Source organism: Oncorhynchus clarkii, chromosome 2 (assembly GCF_045791955.1).
Source record: "Oncorhynchus clarkii lewisi isolate Uvic-CL-2024 chromosome 2, UVic_Ocla_1.0, whole genome shotgun sequence".
Taxonomy (NCBI): Eukaryota; Metazoa; Chordata; class Actinopteri; order Salmoniformes; family Salmonidae; genus Oncorhynchus; species Oncorhynchus clarkii.
The window spans coordinates 79,392,806-79,413,972 of NC_092148.1; the positions used below are offsets into that span (position 1 = coordinate 79,392,806).

General features: G+C 46.5%; 2 protein-coding genes and 1 pseudogene across 4 annotated transcripts in view; 1 reads left to right on the plus strand and 2 right to left on the minus strand.

Annotated features, from left to right (window-relative positions):
• LOC139374443 (CCR4-NOT transcription complex subunit 1-like) overlaps positions 1–4,862 on the plus strand; it is a 36,148-nt gene extending 31,286 nt beyond the window's left edge. Inside the window, exons 39-48 of one of the 3 annotated variants that reach the window (XM_071115493.1) lie at positions 1,372–1,620; positions 1,834–1,997; positions 2,109–2,226; positions 2,324–2,425; positions 2,505–2,678; positions 2,783–2,932; positions 3,193–3,373; positions 3,464–3,596; positions 3,709–3,843; positions 4,049–4,862. In XM_071115493.1, the coding sequence (XP_070971594.1) occupies positions 1,372–1,620; positions 1,834–1,997; positions 2,109–2,226; positions 2,324–2,425; positions 2,505–2,678; positions 2,783–2,932; positions 3,193–3,373; positions 3,464–3,596; positions 3,709–3,843; positions 4,049–4,127 (1,485 nt within the window). In that variant the 3' untranslated portion in view covers positions 4,128–4,862. Of the gene's footprint in view, positions 1–885; positions 1,026–1,371; positions 1,621–1,833; positions 1,998–2,108; positions 2,227–2,323; positions 2,426–2,504; positions 2,679–2,782; positions 2,996–3,192; positions 3,374–3,463; positions 3,597–3,708; positions 3,844–4,048 lie in introns of those variants that run through there. The other 2 variants (XM_071115485.1, XM_071115490.1) reach the window with 2 other exon arrangements.
• Positions 4,863–4,866: 4 nt separating this feature from the next.
• On the minus strand, positions 4,867–10,207 carry LOC139374465 (N-lysine methyltransferase setd6). The gene is made up of 9 exons (XM_071115498.1): positions 10,030–10,207; positions 9,667–9,738; positions 9,366–9,510; positions 9,145–9,286; positions 8,852–9,046; positions 6,423–6,546; positions 6,141–6,321; positions 5,874–6,016; positions 4,867–5,495 (listed from the first exon to the last, which is right to left on the minus strand). The coding sequence occupies exons 1-9, from the start codon at positions 10,054–10,056 to the stop codon at positions 5,175–5,177; spliced, it is 1,350 nt and encodes a 449-aa protein (XP_070971599.1). The 5' UTR covers positions 10,057–10,207; the 3' UTR covers positions 4,867–5,174.
• A 1,707-nt stretch (positions 10,208–11,914) lies between these two features.
• The window catches only part of LOC139378245 (vitamin D(3) 25-hydroxylase-like), a 28,447-nt pseudogene continuing 19,194 nt past the window's right edge, over positions 11,915–21,167 (minus strand).

The window sequence follows — 21,167 nt, forward strand, 5'->3', positions numbered from 1 at the left end:
ACACCGGAGTTAACACCCCTACTCTTACAATAAGTGCCATGGGATCTTTAATGACCTCAGAGTCAGGACACCCGTTTAATGTCCCATCCGAAAGACTGCACCCTACACAGGGCAGTGTCCCCAATCACTGCCCTGGGGCATTGGGATATTTTTTTAGACCAGAGGAAAGAGTGCCTCCTACTGGCACTTCAACACCACTTCCAGCAGCATCTGGTCTCCCATCCAGGAACTGACCAGGTTACCTGCTTAGCTTCAGAAGCAAGCCAGCGGTGGTATGCAGGGTGGTATGCTGCTGGATGACTCAACACCTATACTCGTCAGCGACTGAAATGACTGCACCACTTAACCAAAAAGCTGCAGTTTCAGAATGGGTGGCAAGGAATAAGTTAGCCCTAAATATTTCTAAAAGCATTGTATTTGGGACAAATCATTCACTTTAACTTCAACTAAATATTGTAATGAATGTGGAAATTGAGCATGTTGAGGTGACTAAACTGCTTGGAGTAACCCTGGATTGTAAACTGTCATGGTCAAAACATGTTGATACAACAGTAGCTAAGATGGGGAGAAGTCTGTCCATAATAAAGCGCTGCTCTGCCTTAACAACACTATCAACAAGGCAGGTCCTACAGGCCCTAATTTTGTCGCACCTGGTCTACTGTTCAGTCGTGTGGTCCGGTGCCACAAAGAGGGACTTAGGAAAATTGCAATTGGCTCAGAACAGGGCAACACGACTGGCCCTTAAATGTACACGGAGAGCTAACATTAATGATATGCTTGTCAATCTTTCCTGGCTCAGTGGTAGAGAGTGACTTCATCACTACTTGTTTTTTAAGACATGTTGACAAGCTGAATACACCGAGCTGTCTGTTTTTAAACTACTAGCACACAGCTTGGACACCAACGCATACCCCACAATACCTGCCACCAGAGGTTTCTTCACAATCCCCAAGTCCAGAACAGACTATGGGAGACGCACAGTACTACATAGAGCCATGACTACATTGATCTCTATTCCACATCAGGTAACTGATGCAAGCAGTAGAATATAAATATAAAAATACACCTTATGGAACAGCGGGAACTGTGAAAAGATGCACAGCTACCGACACATGCGCACGCACGTACATTGTGTTATCATACATTTTGTGTTGTGGATATGTGGTGTTCTATGATGTAATGTAAGTGTCTTGATGTGTTTGGACCCCAGGAAGAGTAGCTGCTTCCTTGGGACCAGATAATGGATCCCTAATAAAATACAAATACACAGCTGTTCATTTCAGGAAAAAATAAACAACAATTCTAACTACATTATGGAAGACGGTAGAAGCGAATGGCAATTCTCACTACTGTACTTACTGTCCTCCCCAGATGCACCAGCAGGGCATTCTGAAGACCGATGACCTGATCACGCGTTTCTTCCGGCTGTGCACAGAGATGTGTGTGGAGATCAGCTACCGCGCCCAGGCCGAGCAGCAGCACAATCCTGCGGCCAGTGCCGCCATCATCAGAGCCAAGTGCTACCACAACCTGGATGCCTTTGTTCGCCTCATCGCTCTGCTGGTCAAGCACTCTGGAGAGGCCACCAACACAGTCACCAAGATCAACCTGCTCAACAAGGTAAGAATTAGGAGGATGCTCACCATGGAGGCTGAATAATAAGCTTTCTGCTTTGTAAAGATCTCTCAAAGACAATCTTACATTTGAAAACCTCAAACTGCAATATAAACTAAATGTATATATATTTTTTTTTCATACACCAGATTTAAGATAAGAAATGCTCTTGATGTCATGATTACTGGGCTCATCTGAATGCCCCTTGACTGGTCTCAGGTTCTAGGTATTGTGGTTGGAGTGCTGATCCAGGACCATGATGTAAGACAGACGGAGTTTCAGCAGTTGCCTTACCACCGCATCTTCATCATGCTGCTGCTTGAGCTCAATGCCCCCGAGCATGTGCTGGAGACCATCAACTTCCAGACCCTCACTGCCTTCTGGTAAATGCTGCCATGTCTGTTAGACAATATTGATCACTGATTGTCAAGATATCTTAAAGGTTACTTTCCTCAACTCTGTATGATGTATTGTTTTTTTCCCCTTATCCACAGCAACACTTTCCACATCCTGAGGCCTACCAAAGCTCCTGGCTTTGTCTACGCTTGGCTGGAGTTGATCTCTCACCGGATCTTCATCGCCAGGATGCTGGCACACACCCCTCAGCAGAAGGCAAGGACAAGTCACTGACGTGTTAATGCAATGTCTGGGTGGGTGTTTTTGCTGCTTAAAAGCAACCATTGATAACCTTTGTTTTCTTTTCTCTTAGGGTTGGCCCATGTATGCCCAGCTGCTCATTGATCTTTTCAAATACCTAGCGCCCTTCCTGAGGAATGTTGAGCTCAACAAACCTATGCAAATCCTCTACAAGGTATGTAAACTGCTCTAAATGTTTGTTTGTTTTTCCCTTGAAATGACAAGTACTGACTGGATTTTTCTCCTGTCCTCAGGGTACCCTGCGTGTCCTGCTTGTCTTGCTGCATGACTTCCCAGAGTTCCTGTGTGACTACCACTACGGCTTCTGTGATGTCATCCCGCCCAACTGCATCCAGCTCCGCAACCTGATCCTGAGTGCCTTCCCACGCAATATGAGACTTCCAGACCCCTTCACTCCCAATCTGAAGGTACAGCTGAATGACAGACCCTAAATACATTCTTGCACAGGAAATGGTCTTCTAACTCTTAAGGTTTAGTCAATATTTTTTTTGTTTTACTTTTTCTTTACTAGGTTGACATGCTCAGCGAGATCAACATTGCTCCACGCATCCTCACTAACTTTACCGGAGTGATGCCCTCTCAGTTCAAGAAGGATCTGGACTCGTACCTGAAGACGCGCTCCCCTGTCACCTTCCTCTCTGAGCTCCGCAGCAATCTGCAGGTAGGGGGCGCCACTCTGGGTCCCTGGAAGTATTTGCAGCACAACGACACATCTTTAGACCAGGTTAAGTTTAGACTCTGAGCGAATGTTCAAATGTGGATTTTTGTCATGCGTTGTTTCTGAAGTGTCATCATACATGGGTGTTTCATTGCGTGTCTAGATCTAAGCAATGCAATCTGGAAACAAAACTAGTCTCCTTCCATTGCGTAGTGTTGGTTTTACATTTTTGTTCTCCTTTTTACCCAACAACCATCTTCTAGGTGTCAAATGAGCCAGGCAATCGTTACAACATCCAGCTGATCAATGCACTGGTGCTGTATGTGGGGACCCAGGCTATCGCACACATCCACAACAAGGGCAGCACTCCCTCCATGAGCACCATCACTCACTCAGCCCACATGGACATCTTCCAGAACCTGGCTGTGGACCTGGACACTGAGGGTAAGACACACACACACACACACACACAAAAGCAAACTTTTTTTGTTTGTTTTTGTATACAGTGGTATTCTCTCATTCCTTTGTTCCCAGGGCGCTATCTCTTCCTGAATGCGATTGCTAATCAGTTGCGCTACCCAAACAGCCACACCCATTACTTCAGCTGCACCATGCTCTACCTGTTTGCTGAGGCCAACACGGAGGCAATCCAGGAGCAGATCACCAGGTAAATGTTGTTCTCTACAAAAAAGTTATTGCATTGCAGAACTACCTACATTTCATGGATCTGTTTCCTTTCCAAGTGTATTTTGTTAAGTAGCTTTTGCTCCTGTCTGCAGGGTTCTTCTGGAGAGGCTTATTGTGAACAGGCCTCACCCCTGGGGACTGCTCATCACGTTCATCGAGCTCATCAAGAACCCTGCCTTCAAGTTCTGGAGCCACGACTTTGTGCACTGTGCCCCAGAGATCGAAAAGTATGTGCTCATTCACTCTCTACCAGAGTTGGCTTCTCACTCAGCTGAGATGACTTCACCTGCAGAGTAGATGCTGGAGGATAACCAGTTAGCAGCACGTTGTGTTCATGCTCTGCTTTATTCAACAACAAAGAAATATCATTCTAAGATAAGCTGCAATGGAAGGACTTGGATTAAAAGCCCCCCGCTGTCTTCTCTCTCTCAGGTTGTTCCAGTCAGTGGCTCAGTGCTGCATGGGGCAAAAGCAGGCTCAGCAGGTGATGGAGGGCACTGGTGCCAGTTAGTCAGCCAGCCTGCAGGAGAGATGCTAGGGCCAAACCCTCCATCCCTGGACCCACCCCACAGATGCCCCTCCCCCCCCCTCCCCTACATTACTGTTAGCACTGGATGAACTGGAAATGCTGATTTGAAGTTTAAGGACTGCTGCTCATGGATCTGAGTTTTTTGGGGGGGGGGCCTGGATATGGAGAAGTTGAATGCTGTTTAATATAATTTTGATGTAAATATTAAAAGGGAGAGAGCTCCATGTCTGAAAGGAGTGTCCAACATGTAAAGATGACACGTGTACAGACACACATTCACTCACTACCAAAGCCCTGTTTTGTCTCCCTCCTACATTGTTTTACATATTTCTTGACTGATTTATTTGTGTTGAGGTTTAATAAAAAGCAGCCTAATTTGAGTGGGAAGAAAGGCAGTGCACTAGATTCTCCTGGGTTCACTCCTTTATCTGCTTGGGGTGTGGTGGGGGTCAATGGTCTTTCCATTTTAAAGTGGGTTAGGTTCTCCCCGGCACTTGGAAAATTTGAGATGACTAATTGAACCTTAATTTGTACAAAGATCCAAATTGTGGACCAATACAGCCCATTTTGTAAGGATTTTGAATGTTTTGTAAATGTATTGGTCCGTGTGTATTTTGTAATCCTTTTAGTTCTTGCTACTTATTTCCTGTATGTATGCATACTGTAGTTAACTCATTAAACAATTCAACTGCATTTGTTTCCCTCAGTGATAACAAATGGAAACTGCTGTTTGTTTTATTATGCAAAACATGATAGCAGTGTACATTACGATATGTTTAACAAGCAGTTCACTCGACAGCTGCGGCCACCTAAGGTCCATTGCCGGTTTGGGTAACTTATGAAGTACCCATGAAGTACTTCCAACAGTCTCAAAGAAGCCATTGCTCATCAGTCACATACAAATTCACAAGAATATACAGTTAAATCAGTTTTCCAAATATGTTCAGTTACAATAGGCCTAAAGCTGGCCACAACCCTTTAGGCTTGTTTTGAGTGGAGATCATAAATCAGCGTGCTTTTTGTGGTAACTTATGGTTTGGTGAGCTCCAGAAGCTGATGCAGGATAGTCTTCTGGCCGTAGCGGACCTGGAGTGCTCTCCTCTGCCGGCTGCTCAGTTTTACATAGCCATCTTTATCCTCCAGCAGCACCTTGTCTTTCAGCATATCCTCCCCATAAGAGGCCAGTGTGAAGCGGGCTGCAGCGTGCACCAGATCCCTCCAGAGAGGGGGCAGACTAGGCAGGCCTTCGTTGGAGAGTGCCTGCAACATTTTCTCCTCGTCATCATCTGCCTCCTCCCAGCCTTCGTTCTCTCTGAAGTCCTCAAACTCCTCTACTGACATGCACAGGATCTAGGGAGAGGCAAACGGCAATGTATTTTTTAAATTATACCTTTATTTAACTAGGCAAGTCAGTTAAGAACAAATTCTTATCTTCAATGATGGCCTAGGAACAGTGGGTTGACTGCCTGTTCAGGGGCAGATTTGTACCTTGTCAGCTCAGCTCACTTGCAACCTTCCGGTTACTAGTCCAACGCTCTAACCACTAGGCTACCCTGCCACCCCAGTAGTATACTGGGTGGTTCGAGCCCTGGTATATCGGACCACATACCACTTTTTTACAGCAATAAGGCACCTTGGGGTTTGTGATATGGCCAATATACCACGGCTAAGAACAGCCGTGGTATATTTGCCAAATACCCCACCCCCTCATTGCTTAAATATGGTTACCTTGAGTGTTGTGTACATCTCTGTGTCAGTGAGGGACCCTGACTTTCCAAAGATAAACACTCCCTTGTCTCCAACCATCTCCATCTCACACAAAAGACTCCACTTCTCCACAAGGAGGCGCTGTTCGGCTTCAGACCGAGTCACTGAGATGTGGAAGAAGAGGATGGAACAGACGTGAAATTGTCAAAACCATAAGGACAATTTAGAAATCTAGTCTCTAATTTGGGTTGATTCAGTTTGTGTATTAGTTGTCTGATCAGTAATCACCTTGCACAGCTGCTTTGTATACATTGGACATGGGTATGTCTGCCGTGTCGTTGCTATTACTTTGATATGGCTCGGCAAAGCCATACATGTGTAGGAGCTGCCAGTTGGCCATCTGACCATATGTGTTGAACACTTCCTCTCCTTTCCGGATACTTCGCACTGACACCATCTTCAAACACTCCTGTGAATGCAGAGAGAAAAAAGGACATATCATATTCTTGCTATACACCCACTATATAGGATTAGTGAACAGAATGTCAACTGTAGGGGGGTTTTACTCACGGGTGTGTATTCCAGATTGGCGTTGTGATTTGACACATGGTTCAACATGTCCGCAATGGGCACCATCATGGGAGGATTGGGGTCCTTCTCATCCTCATCCTCCTCATCCAGGGGCTCCTGGAAACTGCAGAGGAAATGAGAAATTAGAGTGGATTATGGGACTGTATTCAGAGCCAGACAGCAAACTGATCAGCACTTGAAGAGTATCAGTAGCACTACAAAAGCGTCAAACACTCCAGCTGTTCCATCAAAATGGACAACATACTGTAGAAAGACAAATCCTTGACAGGTAAATCACCTCCAAAGCTTGATGGACCATGAAGCTGGACACAAGTAATGAGGGAGAAGGTGAATGTTGTTTAAACAGCCATGAAGTTTTTCCTTATAGTACTGTATAGTAAGACACTGGTCTCACCTGGGGTGTAGCCTCTGCCGAGTCCCCAACAACCGGATGTTCCGGTTTTCAGGGGAAATGGGAAAAGAGCCTGTGATGAGACACGCGACTTCCACTTTTGGACTTCCACTCCATCTTAACTCCTCCACATTTACTGAATTGGTTGAACAGTGCAGAAGAACCTCCTGACAGTTTTTTTTCTTCTCGTCAAGAACAGTATGTAGGGGAACTAGTTTTGTGTGTTTCTTTCACACCTGCTATGTTAGGTTACCTGGGGTGTGGTGTGTGTAAATCATCCAATCACACAAGAGGGGTGTGTTGTGTGGAAATCATCACCCAATCACAGGAGTGGCTTTTGAAGGAATATTGTAGAGAATCTGGGTTGAATGTATGCTGCCAGAAACAAACCTGGTTCCCCCAAAACACATCAGCAATATTTTAAGTTGCTGTTCCTTAGCTTGGTTATCCAGTTACACTTCAGCTTTATCAGTGATTTGTGTAAAATGAATAATACAAATATGGGCTTAAATTGTAAATACAAAGATATTGACTTATACATAGAAGTACTGTCAACTTCTGTAACTGTTCAATTATGCACCTTTGAAGTGTAACCGATTGCTTTGCAGTAGTGGTCTTCACAGGTCCAACAATTTTCTAACTTGTATTTATTATAATTTGTTTTATCATCATTATTATTATTGTAGGCATATTTAAAAATCTAAGCCAGTTCTTTATATATGCAAAAAGTATTGTTTCAGTTTGTTGATACATTTTAAAAATTGTGTTCGAACTGTCTTTTTAATTTTGTTCTAAGTATTTAGTTGAAGATTGGTTAAAAAAAATAGACCTGTTGTAAAATAATTAGCATTAGCCTATTGCTGTAATTTGTTGGGTAGGTCTGCGATAGGCACTTGCTTTGTTGGTAATTTCAGCAAGCTAGGCCTGTACAAAACTTTTGTTTAGGTTTAAACCAGTTCTTTAAATAGGATATGCAACACGTGTTTTGTTTAATTCTGTTGAGACAGAATGCAATATGCAATATAATAACCTGTTCATATTTTCCCAATAACATGTCTCCGGCCTACTTTTGATATTACCCTAATAAAGTTACGAAACGTTTGTGAAGGTTTAGTGTGTTATGGCTATTATTAGGCTTAGCTATGAAGGCAGTGCACATCAGCGTTCCAACTGACTCCTGAACTTGAGGTGCAGAAGACTGTTTTAGGCCTACCAGTTACTCCTTTAAATCTAACAATATAATGCCTATCTTTGTAAAAAATATATTTTGATTGAAAATTAACAAATTTGCCCCCTTCTTTACGACTATATCTCTATAGCGGTAGTTAACTATCTGACAAGCATAAAGAAATGCATGTCGATGTCGGGAACATGGCGCTGGCACTTCTCCATCTTTCTCTTGGTCTCTCTAGAGCTAGGTTTCTCTTGCTTTATATTTTAAATATTAATATCATACAGTGGCGCTTAGGCCTATATAAATACAATGCTTGATGTATTTAGCACTCAAATCCCTGACAGCTGAACATTGAGGTGGACAAATATAAAGTCAAAAACAATAGGATATAACATTTTGAATATGCTACACATCGATGATTTTTGTATATTTTTTATTGGGTTATAGGCAGTTTTTAAGGACACATAACTATGTATCATTTGGGCAATATCGCTCATTTATTGATGGCGCTGGTAGCGGCCGGTCAGAGGTTTCTTTCTCGCCCCTTTCTTCTCTCGGATTCGAAACAGCACGGTCTGTTTGGATCTGTTTTTCCACAGGCCTTTTTGGGAACTGGTCTGATTGTTCTCAGGTCCATTCGGAACAGGTCTTGGTTTTAAAATGTTTTAATTTATGCACATCTGGTCAGGTGGGAAAGCCACGGACCCAGTTCGGAACAGGTCTAACTTTTTGAACCCGTGAAGACCTCTGCAATATGTTCCAAATGTACAAGCAGCTTAGTAGAAAGCCTGTCACCCCACTCCTCCTCATGCTTTCCTTGGTGCCTGAGCCATACAACCTCACCTGTAAGCCATGACAAAAGCCACCAGGCTTCTGTAGAGGTCCAGTGTATGTCTCTCTGGGTCCCACAGGTCAGGGTGTAACGTAATGAAAGGTAGGACGATGTCTTTGTACTCTTTCTGGATGTTGGTGAGGTCAGTATCCACCGCCTCTGGGATCCCTGTCCCCTTCAGGAGTCTGTCCCGCTCATCCTTTGACCTACAAATCACATCCACAAAATACAACTCAGAATACTCAAATGCAACAGTTTACTCAACTCAAGAATATTAGAACATGCTGTATGTGTTTGCCCTTACCAGAACATGGGGTGATCCAGAGCTGTGAAGTCAGACCAGAGGGATAGGTAAGGCATCCAGTGGGACTGGGGAGATGTGTACTCATACATCAGTGCCAGGAGGAGGGGCACCCATCCAGACGTGTTCTCCAGAGATGCTTTACCTAGGGAGGAACAGATGTTTTCTTTGGGGGCCTCCAACAAGAGGTGTGTGTGTGTGTGTGTGTGTGTGTGTAGTCTCACCCTCCTCCAGCACAGCCAGGACCTTGGTGGTGCCTTGGTGCAGAAGAGCCATTCTGGGTATAGTAAAGAGCAACTCTCCTTCATCTATGTCCTCCTTAGCCAGCATGCCATACTCTGCCACTGTGCCCTCATTGCTGATGTACACCTTGGAGAATGAATACAACTGAATGACCATTAACACAGAACCCATATCAATAGTCTGGTGAGTTCCAACCCCAATACTCCTGTAGGTTTGTGAAATACATGGCATTTTACAAATTGCAGACAATGTCTTTGTACGCTTTCTGATTGTTGTGATTACCTTGTTGTTGAGTTTCAGCCCCACTCCTTCACACCACTGTAGGAAGCTCTGGAGAGGGTCGCTGCCCTCTGTCTACACAGGAAACAAGGATCATCACACCATCAGACTCCCATGACCAAACAATAATCAACGATGCAGACTGGTAAGATTAAACATATTGACACGTGCAAAAAAACACCACTATCAAAGATTCTTATTCACCTAGTTTGCTAGTTATTCCTACGGGTTGGTAACTTTCAAGCTAGCTAGAATTCATAACTTGAAATCGTGAACCCATGAGCTAGCTAGCTAGTCGCATCACTAACAACAACGCGTTTTCCAACATACAAGTATGTAGCTTAGCAAAATAAACCATATCTCTACCTTGAGTCTTTTAGCATCGGTTGCCATGCTGTGAAAGAAACTGTGCTGTTGTACAACTCAAATATTAGTGTAATTCACGAATAATTTAATACAAAGTAGATTCCAGAAAGCTTACGCTATTGGTATGTGTTCATTTCCGCAAACCACGTGTGTCGCATCTTTGACGTCATGTCGCAGTACTATATGGTCATGTCAAAACATAATAAAATATTTATTTAAATTTTTTAAGTTTCTTTCGGCATGGTTCGTCATTGTGATTACATTGTAATTTCCCCCCTTAATTTTTTCAATAATTCTTTCTGTGTTTATTATTGCAATACAATGCTCAAAAAAATAAAGGAATACTTAAACAACACAATGTAACTCCAAGTCAATCACACTTCTGTGAAATCAAACTGTCCACTTAGGAAGCAACACTGATTGACAATACATTTCACATGCTGTTGTGCAAATGGAATAGACAACAGGTGGAAACTATAGGCAATTAGCAAGACACCCCCAATAAAGGAGTGGTTCTGCAGGTGGTAACCACAGACCACTTCTCAGTTCCTATGCTTCCTGGCTGATGTTTTGGTCACTTTTGAATGCTGGCGGTGCTTTCACTCTAGTGGTAGCATGAGACGGAGTCTACAACCCACACAAGTGGCTCAGGTAGTGCAGCTCATCCAGGATGGCACATCAATGCGAGCTGTGGCGAGAAGGTTAGCTGTGTCTGTCAGCGTAGTGTCCAGAATATGGAGGCTCTACCAGGAGACAGGCCAGTACATCAGGAGATGTGGAGGAGGCCGTAGGAGGGCAACAACCCGCTACCTCTGCCTTTGTGCAAGGAGGAGCAGGAGGAGCACTGCCAGAGCCCTGCAAAATGACCTCCAGCAGGCCACAAATGTGCATGTGTCTGCTCAAACGGTCAGAAACAGACTCCATGAGGGTGGTATGAGGGCCCGACGTCCACAGGTTGGGGTTGTGCTTACAGCCCAAAACCGTGCAGGACGTTTGGCATTTGCCAGAGAACACCAAGATTGGCAAATTCGCCACTGGCGCCCTGTGCTCTTTACAGATGAAAGCAGGTTCACACTGAGCACATGTGACAGACGTGACAGAGTCTGGAGACGCTGTGGAGAATGTTCTGCTGCCTGCAACATCCTCCAGCATGACCGGTTTGGCGGTGGGTCAGTCATGGTGTGGCGTGGCATTTCTTTGGGGGGCCGCACAGCGGCCCTCCATGTGCTCACTAGAGGTACCCTGACTGCCATTAGGTACCGAGATGAGATCCTCAGACCCCTTGTGAGACCATATGCTGGTGCGGTTGGCCCTGGGTTCCTCCTAATGCAAGACAATGTGTGTCAGCAGTTCCTGCAAGAGGAAGGCATTGATGCTATGGACTGGCCCGCCCGTTCCCCAGACCTGAATCCAATTGAGCACATCTGGGACATCATGTCTCGCTCCATCCACCAACGCCACAGACTGTCCAGGAGTTGGCGGATGCTTTAGTCCAGGTCTGGGAGGAGATCCCTCAGGAGACCATCCGCCACCTCATCAGGAGCATGCCAAGGCATTGTAGGGAGATCATACAGGCACGTGGAGGCCACACACACTACTGAGCCTCATTTTGACTTGTTTTAAGGACATTACATCAAAGTTGGATCAGCCTGTAGTGTGGTTTTCCACTTTAATTTTGAGTGTGACTGTGTGATTTTGTTGTCAGCACATTCAACTATGTAAAGAAAAAAGTATTTAATAAGAATATTTCATTCATTCAGATCTAGGATGTGTTATTTTAGTGTTCCCTTTATTTTTTTGAGCAGTGTACATTATTTTATCATTTTTATATTGGTCAAATATTTGGGGAAGCCTGGCATCCATGAATACATGCCACTGCTCCTAACTAGTTCCTTACATCAAGTCTGTAGGGTTTGGTGGACAGAGTAATACCAAACACAGGGGTACAGTCAGGTACCCCTGCGTTCTCAGTCCAGACAAACTTGAAGTGTCTCAAGAGAGTAACCATGATGAGGAAGAGCTCCATGTGAGCGAGTCCTTCTCCAAGACACATTCGTGGCCCTGCAACAACAACAAACTGCATTACCTCTTTACTTCCTATGCTGTCAACAAAATCAGTGATGCAACTTGTGTTGCTCTAACCCCCACCTGCAGAGAACGGCATGAAGGCCTCAGGCTTCTCAAACTCTCCCTACTCGTTCAGGAAGTTTAAGGAGTTGAACTCACGGGGGAACTTCCACTGACCCTCTTCGTGCAGCACAGACGTGAGGTTTGTAATGATAAGAGAAGAAGAAAGAAGAAAGTGCAAAGCTGTCATCAAGGCAAAGGGTGGCTACTTTGAAGAATCTCAAATCTAAAATATATTTTGATTTGTTTAACACTTTTTTGTTACCCTTGAATGAGTAGGTGTGTTCAAACTTTTGACTGGTACTGTATTTTCATGATTTTTAGATCAAATAAAATGAACTAGAATCATAGTTTCAGGTGGTCTTCACAGAAAATCAAAGATTCATAATTGCTAAATGACTGAAATGTGTTTTCTTGATTCCAACAATAGTATCGTTTTTGACGCTATTTCTTATTCCTTGTAAGGCATGGTTGACCATAAGGTATTGGGGTCGTCCTGCAAAGTCCACACCCTTGGTGAAGTAATGACAATGTTTGGAACAAATAATGTAACTGATTTGAACACTGACGCCATTGATTCTTGACGCTATTTGATGCATAAAAATTGTACCATCTCAAGAGCTATCAAAGGATTCCCCAAACTCAGATGCAGCAGATTCCCAAATATTGGAATGGGTTGTGGACCAGGAGAAAAGCTTTTGGGTCTATTAATCTTCAGGATGAAGAAGAGGCAGATGCCTAAGCACAGCAGAACGAACGAGCCAAATCAAGTCAAATTTTATTAGTCACATGCGCCGAATACAACAGGTGTAGTAGACCTTACAGTAAAATGCTTAATTACGAGCCCCTAACCGGCAGTGCAGTTTCTAAAAATATGGATAAGAATAATAGATAAAAGTAACAAGTAATTAAAGATGATGATCTGTTGTTCTGTTCCACCTTGCACACTGCTCTTCATACACACACAGGACATTCACACACGAGTGTACAAATGTTTACACACTGGCTATTGTGTACTTAAGTCATTGCCATTGCGGGAGGTAGGCCTATGCTTCTCGGTATGATAAACATTTGTGAACAAAAATAAGAAAACAAAACAGGCTGCTGAATTGAAGTTATATGAGACAATATAAGTTTGTATCATTCTTGTTACTCTCTAACTATAAATGTAATACCCATGACTTTAAGTGTGTATGACTGCCATGTATGTACTAATAAAACCTTTTGGTAAAGGCTTTATTAGGTATATGCACTTTAAGACTTGTCATAAGCATGTATGACCACTTTATGTCTTATCATCTCACAATGATCTTGATTAAATAACAGCCATTTTGAGCCAGTTATGAATTATAGGTATCTTGGTCCTTGGCACGCAACCCTGGCCATTTCCACATTTCCATCTCTATTAGGGCTTCAACACCTATTGGCCTGCACAGAAGAACAATGTCTGGATATTGAAATCATGTAATGTTTTACTTACAGTTGAAGTCGGAAGTTTACATACACCTTAGCCAAATACATTTCAACTCAGTTTCACAATTGCTGACGTTTAATCCTAGTTAAAATTCCCTGTCAGTTAGGATCACCACTTTATTTTAAGAATGTGAAATGTCAGAATAATAGTAAAGAGAAATATATATTTCAGGTTATATTTCTTTTATCACATTCCCAGTGGGTGAGAAGTTTACATACACTCGATTAGTATTTGGTAGCATTGCCTTTAAATTGTTTAACTTGGGTCAAACGTTTCGGGCAGCCTTCCACAAGCTGTCACGCCCTGACCATAGTTTACTTTGTATTTTCTATGTTTTGATTGGTCAGGGTGTGATCTGAGTGGGTATTCTATGTTTCAGGTCTTGTTTGTCTATTTCTATGTTCAGCCTGATATGGTTCTCAGTCAGAGGCAGGTGTTCGTTATTGTCTCTGATTGGGAACCATATTTAGGTAGCCTGGGTTTCACTGTGTGTTGGTGGGTGATTGTTCCTGTCTATGTGTTTTTCACCAGATAGGCTGTTTAGGTTTTCGTTACGTCCGTTACGTTTTGTTTTGTAGTATTGTATTGTATTGGAGATTCGTGTTTCGTATTATTAATAAACATGGATCGTAAACCACACGCTGCATTTTGGTCCGACTCTCCTTCGTATGAAGACGAAACCCGTTACAGAATCACCCACCACAAAGGGACCAAGCAGCGTGTCAACAGGCAGGAACAGCCCAAAGTGGAGTACAGTATGGACTATACTTCTTGGGAGGAGATAGACAGGTGGGCGGTCGACCCAGGAAGAGTGCCGGAGCCCGCCTGGGATTCGATGGAGCAGTGCGCGGAAGGATATAGGAGAATGGAGTTTGCGAAGCAAGCAAGGCGGCGCGGACGGAGGCCCCAGAGTCAGCCCCAAAAATTTCTTGGGGGGGGGCTCAGGGAGAGTGTGGCAGAGTCAGGAGCCAGACCTGAGCCAACTCTCCCTGTTTATCGTGAGGAGCCAAGGAGGAGACCAGAACCAGAGCCGGTGTTGGAGGTGAGCGAAACAGAGACTGTGAAGGAGTTAATGGGGAAATTGGAGGAGAGAGAAATGAGGGAGTTGCTGTGTTGGTGTTTTAAACATGGAATTCGCCCGACGGAGCGTGTCGGGGATTTGATGGCACCTGGGTCAGCGCTCCATACTCGTCCTGAGGTGCGTGTTAGTCGGCTGGTGAAGATGGTGCCAGTCTCACGTACCAGGCCTCCTGTGCACCTCCCTAGCCTTGCACGTCCTGTGCCAGCACCGCTCTCAAGATCTCCAGTACGCCTTCACGGTCTAACCCATCCTGTGCCACCTCCACACCCCAGCCCTCCGGTAGCAGCTCCCCGCACCAGGCTTCCTGTGCGTGTTCTTGGCCCAGTACCACCAGTGCCAGTACCACGCATCAGGCCTACAGTGCGCCTCGCCTGTCCAGCGCTGTCGGAGCCCTCCTCCTCTCCAGCGCTGTCGGAGTCTCCCGCCTGTTTAGCGCTGTCAGAGCTTTCCGCCTCTACAGCGCTGCCGGAGTCTCCCGCCTGTTTAGAACTGCCAGTTAGCATAGAGCTGCCAGTTAGCATAGAGCTGCCAGTTAGCTTAGAGCTGCCAGTCTGCAAGGAGCTGCCAGTCTGCATGGAGCTGCCAGTCTGCATAGAGCTGCCAGTCTGCATGGAGCTGCCAGTCTGCAAGGAGCCGCCAGAGCTGCCTGTCTGCAGGATGCCGCCAAAGCTGCCAGTCTGCAAGGAGCCGCCAGAGCTGCCAGTCTGCAAGGAGCCGCCAGAGCTGCCAGTCTGCAAGGAGCCGCCAGGGCCGCCAGTCAGCATGGAGCAGCCAGGGCCGCCAGTCAGCATGGAGCAGCCAGGGCCGCCAGTCAGCATGGAGCAGCCAGTCAGCATGGAGCAGCCAGTCAGCATGGAGCAGCCAGAGCAGCCAGTCAGCATGGAGCAGCCAGAGCAGCCAGTCAGCATGGAGCAGCCAGAGCTGCCAGTCAGCATGGAGCAGCCAGTCAGCATGGAGCAGCCAGAGCTGCCAGTCAGCATGGAGCAGCCAGTCAGCATGGAGCAGCCAGAGCTGCCAGTCAGCATGGAGCAGCCAGTCAGCATGGAGCAGACAGAGCTGCCAGTCGACCAGACTCTTCCAGATCTGCCAGTCGTCCAGACTCTTCCAGATCTGCCAGTCGTCCAGACTCTTCCAGATCTGCCAGTCGTCCAGACTCTTCCAGATCTGCCAGTCGTCCAGACTCTTCCAGATCTGCCAGTCGACCAGACTCTTCCAGATCTGCCAGTCGTCCAGACTCTTCCAGATCTGCCAGTCGACCAGACTCTTCCAGATCTGCCAGTCGACCAGACTCTTCCAGATCTGCCAGTCGACCAGACTCTTCCAGATCTGCCAGTCGTCCAGACTCTTCCAGATCTGCCAGTCGTCCAGACTCTCCCAGATCTGCCAGTCGACCAGATTCTCCCAGATCCGCCAGTCGACCAGATTCTCCCAGATCCGCCAGTCGACCAGATTCTCCCAGATCCGCCAGTCGACCAGATTCTCCCAGATCCGCCAGTCGACCAGATTCTCCCAGATCCGCCAGTCGACCAGATTCTCCCAGATCCGCCAGTCGACCAGATTCTCCCAGATCCGCCAGTCGACCAGATTCTCCCAGATCCGCCAGTCGACCAGATTCTCCCAGATCCGCCAGTCGACCAGATTCTCCCAGATCCGCCAGTCGACCAGATTCTCCCAGATCCGCCAGTCGACCAGATTCTTCCAGATCTGCTAGTCGACCAGGATCTGCTGAAACCGCCAGCCAGCCAGGTTCTGGTAGTTTCTACTACCTGCCTGGGCTTCCTCTCAGTGCTGAGCTTCTTCTCAGTGCTGAGCTTCCTCTCAGTGCTGAGCTACCCATCTGTCCCGAGTTACCTCTGTCCCGAGCTGTCCCTCTGTCCCATGTTATCATTGTGGTGGGTAACCTATTTAGGGACGTTTAGGAGGGGGATTAAAACTGTCATGGAGTGGGGTCCACGTCCAGCGCCAGAGCCGCCACCGCGGACAGATGCCCACCCAGACCCTCCCCTATAGGTTCAGGTTTTGCGGCCGGAGTCCGCACCTTGGGGGGGGGGGTACTGTCACGCCCTGACCATAGTTTACTTTGTATTTTCTATGTTTTGATTGGTCAGGGTGTGATCTGAGTGGGTATTCTATGTTTCAGGTCTTGTTTGTCTATTTCTATGTTCAGCCTGATATGGTTCTCAGTCAGAGGCAGGTGTTCGTTATTGTCTCTGATTGGGAACCATATTTAGGTAGCCTGGGTTTCACTGTGTGTTGGTGGGTGATTGTTCCTGTCTATGTGTTTTTCACCAGATAGGCTGTTTAGGTTTTCGTTACGTCCGTTACGTTTTGTTTTGTAGTATTGTATTGTATTGGAGATTCGTGTTTCGTATTATTAATAAACATGGATCGTAAACCACACGCTGCATTTTGGTCCGACTCTCCTTCGTATGAAGACGAAACTCGTTACACAAGCTTCCTACAATAAGTTAGGTGAATTTTGGTCTATTCCTCCTGACAGAGCTGGTGTAACTGCTGGAGTCAGGTTTGTAGGCCTCCTTGCTCGCACACACTTTTTCAGTTCTGCCCACAAATTTTCTACAGGATTGAGGTCAGGGCTTTGTGATACCTTGACCTTGTTGTCATTAAGCCATTTTGCAACAACTTTGGAAGTATGCTTGGGGTCATTGTCCATTTGGAAGACCCATTTGCGACCAAGCTTTAACTTCCTGACTGATGTCTTGAGATGTTGCTTCAATATATCCACATAATTTTCCTACCTCATGATGCCATTGATTTTGTGAAGTGCACCAGTCCCTCCTGCAGCAAAGCACCCCCACAACATGATGCTGCCACCCCCGTGCTTCATGGTTGGGATGGTGTTCTTTGGCTTGCAAGCCTCCCCGTTTTTCCTCCAAACATAACGATGATCATTATGGCCAAACAGGTCTATTTTTTGTATCATCAGACCACAAGACTTTCTCCAAAAAGTATGATCTTTGTCCCCATGTGCAGTTGCAAACCGTAGTCTGGCTTTTTTATGGCGGTTTTGGAGCAGTGGCTTCTTCCTTGCTGAGCGGCCTTTCAGGTTATGTCGATATAGGACTCGTTTTACTGTGGATATAGATAATTTTGCACCTGTTTCCTCCAGCATCTTTACAAGGTCCTTTGCTGTTGTTTTGGGATTGATTTGCACTTTTCGCACCAAAGTACATTCATCTTTAGGAGACCGAACGACTCTCCTTCCTGCGCGGTATGACGGCTGCATGGTTCCATGGTGTTTATACTTGTGTACTATTGTTTGTACAGATGAACGTGTTACCTTCAGGCGTTTGGAAATTGCTCCCAAGGATGAACCAGACCAGAGGTCTACAATTTTTTTCTGAGGTCTGGCTTATTTCTTTTGATTTTCCCATGATGTCAAGCAAAGTTTGAAGGTACGCCTTGAAATATATCCACAGGTACACCTCCAATTGACTCAAATGATGTCAATTAGCCTATCAGATGCTTCTAAATCCATGACATTATTTTCTGGAATTTTCCAAGCAAGCTGTTTAAAGGCACAGTCAACTTAGTGTATGTAAACTTCTGACCCACTTGAATTGTGATACAGTGAATTATAAGTGAAATAATCTGTCTGTAAACAATTGTTGGAAAAATTACTTGTGTCATGCAGAAAGTAGATGTCCTAACTGACTTACCAAAACAAGACATTTGTGGTGTGGTTGAAAAACAAGTTTTAATGACTCCAATCTATGTGTATGTAAACTTCCGACTTCAACTGTAATTTCAACAGTGTCATCATTATGTCAATATTTACAGGTCTGATAAAAGCCTATCAGGCTTATTGGAAGTTATGTTGTCCTATTATTAACTGACCATGAACTGTGTGGATGGAATGTGTGTCATGACTCCTACCGAAGGTGGCTCCCCTTCCTGTTCGGGTGGCACTCAGCGGTCGTTGTCACCGGCCTACTAGCTGCCACTGATCCCTTTTCCCCCTTTTCTGTTTATTGGTTGCACCTGTGTTTAGTTTAGGTTAATTGGTTGGGCTTTATTTACCAGCCGGCCCGCCTGCTGTTTGGGTTGGCGTCTGTTCACCGTTGTGGTGCATTAAAAAGTAGCGTTACCCTGAACTCTCTGCTTCCTGCGCCTGACTTCTTCCCCACTTCACACCGGGCGTTACAGAATCCCGCACCCTTAAAAAATGGAGTCAGCAGGAGCAGCTGCCAACCCCCTCCCATTGATGGGGGAACGTGTCCTCCACCATACCACCGTCCTCCATCGGATAGGATCAGCGATGGACCAGATGATGGAGAGAATGGACCGATGGGAGAAGAGTGGTCTCCTCTCTCCACCTTCGGTTCCTCCAGCCTTGGATCCCCCTTCTCCTCCCTCCCCGTCTGGCTCCGGCGCTCTCCGTCTTGCGCTCCCAAGGGACTATGATGGAGCGGCGGCGGGGTGTCAGGGGTTCTTGCTCCAACTGGAACTGTACCTGGCGACCGTGAGGCCCACTCCCTCGGGAGCGGAGAGGGTGAGTGTCCTCGTCTCCTGCCTGATGGGTCGTGCTCTGGAGTGGGCAAACGCGGTCTGGAATGGCCCAGACTCGGCGAAGGAGCACTACGCTTTCGTGCCGTGTTTGATCACCCTCCAGAGGGCCGAGCGGCGGGTGAGCGACTGTTCCACCTTAGGCATGAGAAGAGGAGAGCACAGGATTACGCGTTGGTGTTCCGGACCTTGGCCACTGGGGCTGGGTGGAACCACAGGGCCCTGATAGACCACTACCGGTGTAGTCTCCGGGAGGACATCCGCAGGAAGCTAGCGTGTCGGGACACCGCTCTCTCCCTTGATGAACTCATCGACATGTCTATCCGGCTGGACAATCTGCTGGCTGCCCGCGGGTGTTCGGAGAGGGTCCTTTTCGTTCCACCACCCGGCGCTCCTGCTCCCATTCCTATGAAGTTAGGGGGGGCCGTGCCGAGGGGTACCGGATGAGGAGGCTCCCCCTGCACCAGCTGTGGTCGGAGAGGCCGATCAGTGCTGGGGGGGCCCGTCTGGGAGTCGAGAGGGCAGGCGGAACGTTTCTCGGTCACCCCAGGTGAGTCGGCACCAAACTCACCCAGAACCCTCTGTTGGTCACATGTTTGTCTTGATTTTGTTTCTTGATTTTTTTCACCTCTTCCCAGCATAAGGCGCTAGTCGATTCAGGTGCAGCTGGGAATTTTATGGATCGTGGACTCGCCATCAAACTGGGTGTTCCGCTCGTGCCGATTAATTCTCCCTTCCCTGTGCACTCCCTAGATAGCCGGTCATTAGGGTCAGGGTTGGTCAGGAAGGCCACGGTTCCACTGGACATAGTGACGCAGGGGAATCATAAGGAGCGGATTAGTCTCTTCATTATCGATTCGCCTGCGTTTCCAGTGGTGCTGGGGATTCCCTGGCTGGCTAGTCACAATCCTAAGATTTCGTGGAGACAGGGGGTTCTCCAGGGGGTTCTCAAGGGGTGGTCAGAGGAGTGTTCTGGAAGGTGTCTGGGAGTTTCCATCGGTGCCACGTCGTTGGAGAGTCCAGACCAGGGTTCCACGGTGCGCATCCCCCCTGAATATGCCGATTTGGCATTCGCTTTCAGTAAGAAGAGAGCGACTAAATTACCACATCATCGACAGGAGGATTGTGCGATAAACCTCCAGGTAAATGCTGCGCTTCCCAAGAGTCACGTGTACCCATTGTCCCAGGAGGAGACGTTGGCTAAGGAGACATATGTCACGGAATCTCTGGGGCAGGGGTACATTTGGCCCTCCATCTCACCCGTCTCCTCGAGTTTCTTTTTTGTGAAGAAAAAGGAGGGAGGTATGCGTCCGTGCATTGATTATAGAGGTCTAAATGCCATCACAGTGGGGTTTAGTTACCCACTACCTCTCATCGCTACGGCGGTGGAATAATTTCACGGAGCACAGTTTTTCACAAAACTGGACCTCAGGAGCATGTATAGTCTGGTGCATATTCGGGATGGAGACGAGTGGAAAACCGCGTTTAGTACCACATCGGGCCAATATGAGTACCTCGTCATGCCGTATGGGTTAAAGAATGCTCCAACCGTCTTTCAACCCTTTGTAGACGAGATTCTCAGTCACCTGCACGGGCAGGGCATGGTTGTCTATATCGATGATATTCTGATCTATTCCGCCACCTGCGCCGCGCATGTGTCTCTGGTACCCAAGGTGCTTGGTAGACTGCTGGAGCATGAACTATACGTCAAGGCTAAGAAGTGTGTGTTCTCCAAACAAGCCGTCTCCTTCCTGAGTTATCGTATTTCCACATCAGGGTGGTGATGGAGTGTGACCTCATTAAGGCCGTGCGTAATTGGCCGTCTCCTACCACGTTGAAGGAGGTGCAGTGGTTTTTGGAGTTTGCCAATTACTACCGGAGGTTTATCCGGGGTTTTGGCCAGGTAGCGGCCCCCATTACCTCACTTCT

Coding starts and splice junctions, on each gene's coding strand:
- LOC139374465 (XM_071115498.1), bottom strand. CDS start 10,056: ATGGCAACCGATGCTAAAAGACTCAAG. Junction 9,511..9,666: donor GGCTGAAACTCAACAACAAG/GTAATCACAACA, acceptor TCATTCTCCAAG/GTGTACATCAGCAATGAGGG. Junction 6,322..6,422: donor CCAATCTGGAATACACACCC/GTGAGTAAAACC, acceptor CTGCATTCACAG/GAGTGTTTGAAGATGGTGTC.